This window comes from Humulus lupulus, chromosome 8 (assembly GCF_963169125.1).
Source record: "Humulus lupulus chromosome 8, drHumLupu1.1, whole genome shotgun sequence".
Classification (NCBI taxonomy): domain Eukaryota; kingdom Viridiplantae; phylum Streptophyta; class Magnoliopsida; order Rosales; family Cannabaceae; genus Humulus; species Humulus lupulus.
Window position 1 is genome coordinate 76,976,686 of NC_084800.1, and position 9,591 is coordinate 76,986,276.

General features: G+C 32.9%; 2 protein-coding genes across 4 annotated transcripts; both read left to right on the forward strand.

Moving 5' to 3' along the window:
- The first annotated feature begins 451 nt into the window (after positions 1 to 451).
- On the forward strand, positions 452 to 4,369 carry LOC133797880 (ras-related protein RABC2a-like). Of its 3 annotated transcripts, none has more exons than XM_062235972.1 (6): positions 452 to 822; positions 2,016 to 2,084; positions 2,222 to 2,287; positions 2,680 to 2,801; positions 3,178 to 3,306; positions 3,898 to 4,369. In XM_062235972.1, exons 1-6 carry the CDS (start codon positions 681 to 683, stop codon positions 3,949 to 3,951), a joined length of 582 nt encoding a protein of 193 aa, XP_062091956.1. In that variant the 5' UTR covers positions 452 to 680; the 3' UTR covers positions 3,952 to 4,369. The 3 variants fall into 3 exon arrangements, with proteins under 3 accessions (XP_062091956.1, XP_062091954.1, XP_062091955.1); XM_062235970.1 differs by having other exon boundaries at positions 3,905 to 4,369; XM_062235971.1 differs by having other exon boundaries at positions 2,222 to 2,266; positions 3,905 to 4,369.
- Positions 4,370 to 5,346: 977 nt separating this feature from the next.
- LOC133795655 (monocopper oxidase-like protein SKU5) lies at positions 5,347 to 8,778 on the forward strand. The gene is made up of 8 exons (XM_062233109.1): positions 5,347 to 5,502; positions 5,596 to 5,705; positions 5,786 to 6,056; positions 6,201 to 6,330; positions 7,158 to 7,518; positions 7,609 to 7,977; positions 8,158 to 8,414; positions 8,549 to 8,778. Exons 1-8 carry the CDS (start codon positions 5,347 to 5,349, stop codon positions 8,599 to 8,601), a joined length of 1,707 nt encoding a protein of 568 aa, XP_062089093.1. The 3' UTR covers positions 8,602 to 8,778.
- The last annotated feature ends 813 nt before the right edge of the window (positions 8,779 to 9,591 follow it).

Consider the following 9,591-nt stretch of genomic DNA (forward strand, 5'->3'; position numbering starts at 1 on the left):
ATTTTTTTTTGTTGTTGTTAATTCTAATGATATTAGATAATTGCCATTTACTCAAATTATTACCTATTTTTACACCACAGATTTATTTTGTTTAAACTCATCTGAAATTTTTTTCCACTTTATACCAAAATTATCTTGTTTATTTATGTGGAAATTATTATTATTATTTTAATTAATTAAATAAAACCACACAAGGCAATTTATTTTATATACAAGGGGACAAAGGATTAAATGACAAATTAAGTCCGGAGAGTACTGTCCCAGCCTGCAAAAGCGCGTGGAGCTATAACAACGACATTTTAGGAAACGTCCAAAAAAAGAGGACATTTGTCCAAAATAAATGATATTTTTTTTAAAATAATACTAAAATAAATGATATTTTTTGTTCTTTTATTCATTAATTTAGTTTACATAAAATCTGATTCTGTCTATGTCCTACGTACTCACCGCCTCCATATCATACCCGCCAAAATCTCACCCTCTCCCTTGTACAGCTTTGGGAAGTTTCTCGTATTAGTTTCTGACTCCGAAGCCATTTCTTTTTCTGGGTTCTTGTTCTTTTAGTTCAAGAAAAAGAGAGAAAAAAATCATCACCAACTTTGCATGAATGAAGAGTGAGTAAGAGTAAGGATTTTGGATTGTTTTTCTTCTTTTTCTGGGGTTGAAAAGTGATCATATATATGGGTTCGTTAAGAAAAGTTGGGAATGGTAATTTTGATTACTCGTTTAAGATACTTTTGATTGGTGATTCTGGTGTGGGAAAGAGTAGTATTTTGCTCAGTTTCATCTCCAACTGTGTTCATGACCTTTCACCCACTATTGGTAGTTCTTCTCTCTTTCCACACTTATAAATATATACAGTATATGTCTATGCTTTGCAGTTTAATATTTTTTTGTGTTTGTTTTAAATTGAAGAAGATTGCATTGTTGCATATGTACTGTTCGATGTATGTATTCAATTATATTTTTCTTAGCCTTAAGTGTAAGTGGGCTTGAACCAGGAAAATTTGCAAAATATATATTTTTTGTGTGTGGCCTATTATTGGATTGAGTGCAACTTTGCTGGGCATGCTGCTCGGTTTTCATGTCAAGAAAAATAATTATTCGGGAGTAGTACCAGTAAGGTCTTTTAATGCTGTAATTTGTTAAATTTTCTTTTTTTTTTCTTTTTACCATTTTCCACTTAACTAAAAAGTAAAAATTAGGAGGAGAATTTTCAAGATCTGTTAATGGAAAAGGGATATGAAGTGAGTGAAAGAAGATTAACTTTTATCCTCAAAAGATGAGAATGTAGTGGTTTTCAGAGAATACTCACATTTCTTGCAAAAAGAGGACTCCCTAGAGGATTCTTTGAAAATATGCATTTAGTGTTTTTGTCTTCTTCCCTTGATATCTGTATGGGGTTTTGTGCAAAAGACAAAGTGACACTGTCTCTTTCGCTTATTGAAAGTAGTAACTTTTCATAGTGAGTGTAGAAGTAAAGTATTGCCGTTAGAAATAAGAAAAGAAAAACCTAGTTTGCCTTGTGTAAAATCATCTCAAAGTGACTCGGTTTTAAGTTCAAACTTTTACATTTACCAAATTATGATAACTTTGTATGTTCTTTCAAAAAACTGCTACAAATTCGTAGATCATGTTCTGTTAAAGTGTAAACTACAATATTATGGTTGCGTAATATTTAACTTAGACTGTAGTGGTAGCAACAATCGTAATTAGTCTTCAAATAATTGAGTCTCCCGTTGAGCCAATTCTCCTTGACTTGCTCCCATAATTTGTGTGGAACATTTTGTACATGAAACTATTCTCTTTATAGTTTTTTTTTATAAGAAAGTAGGTTTTCAAAAGAAGGAAAAAGTAGTGCATTTATGAAGTTTAGTTTTCATGAGTAGAACATACTTAATTTGTTTTTTCTTAAGCTTGAAGACTAAAAGACAGCACTGGAAAAGTTTTGGTTGCTTTTTTGTCATAATTCCTTAGCAATCATTTGTTTAGAGCTAAGGTTTAATGATATTCAGGTGTTGATTTCAAGATCAAGCTGTTATCAGTTGGTGGAAAAAGATTGAAGCTTACAATTTGGGACACAGGTTGGTAATAATAATAACATCTAATTGTGGAACTTCACAAAAGGATTCTCTGATCTCTTGAGACTTTTTTTTTTTATCTTTATATATATATATTTGTATTTATTTTCTTCATTTTAGCTTGAATTTTGTATTTGTAGCGGGACAAGAGAGGTTTGGCACAGTAATAAGCTCTTATTACAGAGGTGCGCATGGAATAATTCTTGGTATGCAATTGCAAGTACGCAACTTCATTTAGACCGATCCTATATTTTTAAACTGTTCATGAATTCGAGACCAAACTTTTCTGCAATAAGGTCAAGGATACATTTTCAACTAAGTGCTAAGTGTACCACTTTCTTGTATATCTTAACTATTACCCTGTATACACTCTTTGTTTGTTGTTTTTTTTTTTTGTAAACTGTGAGAGTCTAGTAACAATATTGAATGTACTTTAACAATTGTTTGTACAAATATCATAGAGTACGTATGTGTTGATCATTATGCAACTGTTTGAAATACTTGGTGATCTTTTCACTGGTTTGTAATCTATTTTATATGCGTTTCAACTGTAAATGAACTTAAGGAAATAAATATGGTGGTAATATTTGGCTTGCAGTTTATGATGTCACACGACGTGAGACCTTCATAAACTTATCAAATACATGGGCAAAGGAGGTAGAGCTCTACTCCACTAATCAGGACTGCATCAAAATACTAGTAGGGAACAAAGTTGATAAGGTAAATTGTAGGTTTTCTGTTCTTACCTGTCGTTGGAAATATATGATGTGTTCAAACATAATAACATTTGAGCTCATAAGTACATTAGTATCTCATCAATATTATTTATTTACACCATTGATTCAAGTTCATAATTCCTACAATTTCTTTGGGTAGGAAAGTCGAGCGTATTGCTTCACTATATAGGTACCATGAGAAATTAAATTCATATCTTATGGGAATGAACCATAGTCAAACTCCTACCTCATGGGACCAAAGTTCATAACACATGTTTGTGTAATTTGTGTTAATTTGGGGTATTTATATAAGAATACATTAAAATTATGCTCTTTTAAATTTATATATTGTTTCCATCACATGTAAACTCTTTTTCCAGGACAAGGAAAGGGCAGTGAGTAGAGAAGAGGGGATTGCTCTTGCTCAGGAGCACAAAAGTTTGTTTCTTGAATGTAGTGCTAAAACAAGGGAGAACGTTGAACAATGCTTTAAAGATCTTGTGCTAAAGGTATATCTTTTCTCATATGATCTTATGAAACTCTCATTTCACATGTTCAAAATGTTCAATTGATTGTCAGATCTTGCCTCGTCTGGATTATGACTCGGTTATCATTTTAGACTCGGTTATCATTTTAGTATAGAAGGCTTCTCATCTTGCTCTTAAGAAAAGGATGGATTTTAGTGGTCGATGTTTACAGCTTTTTTTAAGTATATTTAATTTATTCATCTCTCACCAGCCACTGGCCACAATTGCCAGACAACTATGCAGCACATTAAAGATGAAACTTGTTTTGTATTCCTGAAATGAGACAAATTTTCTAAACTAACTACTTGCTTGTCCTTGATTAGTCCTTTCAATTTTTTCTATTTTACAAACTATTGCAACATCCTAATCCTATCATAAAAATTAATGTAGCTCCTGTCCACTTATACTTAACATGTTAATCTGTTTTGAGGTACTGCCAGGACTCTTATCATTGTTGTGTTTATGTCGATGCCAAGAAACTATACAAAATGACTCAAAGCCGCCATGTCTTGTCTTACATATCTATTGAATTGTAAATAGTAGAAATGTGTCACCTAACAGAGTTTGTTTTAGTTTACAGATACTGGAAGTACCAAATTTACTGGAAAATGGATCTGCAGTAGTTAAGAGACAAACAATGAAGCAGAAGCAAGGACACAATTCATCTCGAGGCGGTGGCGGTTGCTGCCTTAACTAAATTGCTCCAACAAAACCTTGGTAGATACAAAACTAGTCCTCGTAGAGTTGTAAACAAGTTGCCTTTAAAAGTGGCAAAATGGCTATTGGGTTGGAAGAATATCTCTCATTCTTCATAGCGAGCCAGTCTAGATGACTGTTCTTCAAAAAGTCTTCTGGAGCAGTTTTCAGGAATTTTATTAAAATTTTGGTACATTTTGGGTCTAGTCACGTTTGTAGTTTGTACATATATGTTTCTTTTGTTTGTATGTAGTTGTATAGGCTGTTTAAAGAGAGTTATTTATTTTGTTTGTGAACATTTGAAAGAAAAGTGGGGTGAATAAATCAATACAACAATGATTTTGTATCATCCATAGTGCATTACTAGAAATGTTTTTTATAATCACAACAAGACTTTCCACCATAATTTTCTCTTTTATAATAGAGCTTAACAAGCCAATTATAATCAGAAACAGCTTACACACTGGTCAAGGAAATGACAGCTTAATAATCACAAGAAGCACCCTTGAAAATTAAAAATTACATTTTTTGTTATTTTGTTTTTGATGCAATGAAAAAGCTCAATTACATTTGGCAATTATTTTTCTTACAAATTTGACAAGTAACTCGAACCAAAAGAGATTTATCTATAATGATCGCTTATATTAAAAAAAATGATTTTCTTCTTGGGTTACATTATCTGTGGTCTACAATTGATGAGAATAACTTCAACAGTAGATGGAATGTTCAAATTGGATGTTATAGTTCTTATTGTGCAGTTGACAATTGTAAATATTTTGAATGTGTGGAAAGCCTAATAATATCCGCCGGATATGCTTTGAACTTTAAAAACAATAACATTGATGCTCAAATTGAACTGCATTCCTCTGTAATCTCCAGATGTCTTGCTAATTTTATTTTTGTTAGAATACTTATATATAATATTGGTGCACAGAGGACAAAAGGGTCTTTCAATTTTCCAACTGTATGTCATAAAAGAGACAGAAAAAACAGCTAGTCCTATTAGAGATTGTATGGGACTGAGTCAACCATAGATATCATTAACTTCTTGGGATTTAAACAAGGTCACATAGAATATATGCCGGCAGACTTATTTAAAATTTAACACAACATTTTTTTTGACTTGGTTTATACTAATAAACAATAATACTACTATATTCTACTTTTTTTTGTGTGTTTACATTCTTAGAAAGTTTCACCCCACAATTACTTGGTCACCCTTCTCATATATAAATAGATTCATGTATATGTGCTTGTATGAAAGAGATATAAGCTTCATATTTCTATCCATTTTTAGTTCATTAGTTCTTTACTAAGCCCCCTGTAATGGCCTCCACAGGGTGTCATAAGGGCCTAAATTTAATCATATATGCAGCTTTGGTTATAACAGCTCTTTTTTCAGAAACTAATGCTATAGATATTTTTCTAGAATGGAATGTTGCCCTTGACACCACAATCAGGCCTGTGTTAGTAGATCAACCAGTATGAACTCTTCCAAAAAGCCATATTCTTGTTTTGTTTTTGTTCACTAACTTTTCTTTCTTATATACTCAAATATTGGTGTTACTCTAACAGGTCATCACTATTAATGGGATGTTCCCAGGACCCCTAATCAATGCCACCACCAATGATTTTATCCATGTCAATGTCTTCAACAACATGGACGAACCACTCCTCTTCACTTGGTATTAATACATATACATTTTTTTTTCTTCTTGCTGTTGTTGGAAAAGAAAAGTTGGGATAACAAAGAAAGTTGTGGCAGGAATGGCATTCAACAAAGGCTAAACTCATGGCAAGATGGGGTTTCAGGCACAAACTGCCCAATAAAAGCTGGGAGTAACTGGACATATGTGTTCCAAACCAAGGACCAGATAGGCAGCTTCTTCTACTTTCCTTCAGTCAATTTCCAGAAGGCTGCAGGAGGATATGGGCCCATTCGTGTCAACAACCGCAATGTCATTGCTGTCCCTTTCCCCAAACCTGAAGCTGAATTCGACCTCCTTATTGGGGATTGGAGCTATGATAGTTACAAGGTTATCTCTCTCACTTTACTAACCCATTTCATGTCACTTCTTTATATGAAGAGATAGATTAGTTTAGAGAAAAGTTTTTAGATGTGTAGAGTAGTAGAACCACCTTTATTAATATCACGTTAATATATGTGGAACTGGGAACAGTGGAGTCGGTCGTCAGTGCAGCAGCAGCCTATGGCTTATCAGGGTCTCCCTGATATCATTTTGATGAATGGTAAAGGGCCTTATGGGCACCAAATGACAAAGCTCCATGAAAGTTTCACCGTTACACAAGGTACGTGTGTGTGTACGTTGTAGTTTTTGTTTTGAGTTATACATATGAATATCTTGAGTCATTAGTGTTGAATTTTATTGAACAATACGAGCATAATTAAAGATTTTAATCTCAGGGTTTACCCAAACAAGCTCATCAATCAAACACCTTATTAGTCTTGTTTTGAACACAATTATCCTATTTATAACTGAAGTACATTAGGTAGAAATTTTACCTTTGAAGCTCTACAAATTGCAGTGACAAATCCAATAAAGCTTGAACATACAAAACTAAGCTGAAAACACACCATTGCAAAAGGTGTCTACAGATACTACTCTCTTCGTTAGCTCTCCAAAAATACCACAACACACCATTATCTATTATAAGATTTTCTAATCCTTCTGTAAGAAGTAAATTGAAGTTATGAGGATATGGTTGGATGGGCTTCTATAAGCCACTTTTTGGCTTTGGAAGTTATAAAAGTACTTACAAAATTAGTTTGATTTTCAATACATTTTGACTTTTGACTCTAAACAGTTCTTTTAGAATAAACTAATTCTATCATATTTTAAAAATAATAAGGATGGGAGCTAATTATCTTGGCCTAACGGGTTCTAAGCACAAGTTGGAACATTATGATTGGAACCCATTAGGCCAAACATGTTAGTCATTTCTCATAAGCATGTTAGTCCTATGTTCAACGCATAATACTATCCAATACTAAAGATATAAATATATTTATTGTAACATCCATTTATTTGACATTTGTGAGTTCATAGAACATTATTATGCTGTTACCATAAAATGTTCCAACAAATGGGCAATGATTGATGTGTTTGTCCAAACAGGGAAGACTTACAGGTTCAGAATTTCAAATGTGGGGACTGCACTCAGTTTCAATTTCAGGATTCAAAACCATCAAATGACGTTGGTAGAGACAGAAGGATCTTACTCCAATCAGATCACATTGGATTCTCTGGATGTACACGTGGGCCAATCCTACTCAGTTCTAGTTACAGCCAATCAAAACGAGGCTGATTACTACATTGTGGCAACTCCTAAGTTGGTCAACAACACATTGGGGAGTAGTATGGGGGGCATTGGAGTTTTACATTATTCCAATTCAGTCGCATCAGTTAGTGGGCCTCTCCCTGTTGGGCCTGACCCATTTGATCTCGAGTCCTCATTGAATCAAGCCAAGTCCATTAGGTACAACAAATAATGCTCATGCATGTGCTATTTTTCCTTTTTCCAAGTAAAATGTTAATAGAAAGTTGTGTCGTTGGTCATGGGAAATAGGTGGAACTTAACAGCAGGAGCTGCAAGGCCCAACCCACAAGGCACATTCAATGTGTCAAATATCACACTGTCACAAACTTTCATCCTCCAAGGCATGAGGGCCGAAATCAGAGGGCTACCACGCTACGCAGTCAACAATGTGTCGTATTACACAGTGAGTACCCCATTGAAACTGGCTGATCATTTTCTGAATGGCTCAGGCGTCTACCAACTTGATGCCTTCCCCACTCAATCTGTCAACGACATCGCTGCCTATGGAATCTCTGTCGTTTCCGGAACCCACAAAGGGTGGCTTGAGATTGTATTCCACAACACTGTGGATGTGATTGGCTCTTGGCATTTGGACGGTTTCGGGTTCCATGTTGTTGGGTAAGTGTTAATATTTGCCAAATCTTCAATAAATATTGTTAGGTTTATCAAACGATTATTGTCAAGTATAATCAACTTAAAATGATGATACTTGCTTGAACTATATTAATTTAGTACGTACGAACATTCTAATAACATTTGTGATTTGATATAATAATATACATATGTGTGTATGTATAGGTTTGGGAATGGAGTGTGGACAGCAGAGTCACGTAGCACGTACAACACATTCGACCCAATAGTTAGAAGTACAGTGCAAGTGTACCCAGGAGGATGGAGTGCGGTTTATGCATTTTTGGACAACCCTGGAATGTGGAATTTGAGATCACAACTGTTGAAGAACTGGTTTTTGGGTGAACAACTCTACGTAAGGGTTTTTGATGCTGATCCTAATCCTGCCAAGGAACGCCCACCCCCTCAAAACCTTCTTCTTTGTGGTAATTATTATTATTATTTCATATTTAAAACATACATACTCTACTGCACTACCCACCTTAATTAATATTCATTTATCTTAATATATATATATATAATATGGTATTTTTTTTTTTTTTTTTTTTTGTATATACAGGGATTTTTGATGAGTCCCAGGCCCCAGCGCCAGCTCCGGATGCAGGGTTGTGATTTCAGTTAATGGACATTACAATATTGTGGATTATGATTATATCACCATATATACTTGATAACGATTGTAATGTTTATTCCATAAGATTTTATATTGACCCATTATTTTCATTTTCATGAGGAAATATATCTCACTCTCTTGGACGTTGAACATATATTTTTGACTACTTATTATTTTGTAAGTGGTGGAATTCTTATTTCTTTGGAATTTTGCTTGAATTACAAACCAAACATTGGAATTTATGCATACCAATCGTGATCTTATATGCATCAGGTTATTTGAGTAAGTTTTGGTCAATTATGATTTACATATAATAAATCGTTTTCATTTATCAATAAATAATGAGTTTGATATGTATTTTGAAAAATTATTTTTTTAGACTGTTTGTTTTGAGTAATTCAACTTGTAAAGTATAAAAGGGTTTACGATGGAGATAATATTAAAGTTAAGTGTATAAAATAGTTAACTTTACTTTTAAAATACATGTGGGGCCCATGAAAATTATTAACTTTACCTCCTAAAACTTTGAAACAAACATAAAAAGTGTTTTAGGGCCTGATTGGTTCACGATTTGAAAATTGTATTTTTGAAAAGTGTGATTCTGAAATAAAAATTTGAATTCATTGTCTGGAAACATGTTTCTGAAAATGTGATTGGTTGCACTTTGTTAGCTGTTTTTTAGTTTTAAAAAACTGAATATATGATTGGTAGATAATCTAAAAATATAAAACTCAAATTACAATTTGTGGACTTAATTTTTTTTTTACTTTGTTAGCTATTTTTATTTGATAATATTTAACTTTTAGTATAGAATTGAAATGATAAATTTGTATTTATTTATTAATAGTAATTTTTTTTGTAATCTTTATTTTATAAAATATTTTATCATTAGCTTAATTTTATTTTAAAAAATATATTATAAATTAGAATCAAGTGATATCCCCTTGTATAATTTTACAATAGAATATTTTAACAAATATATATAGTTG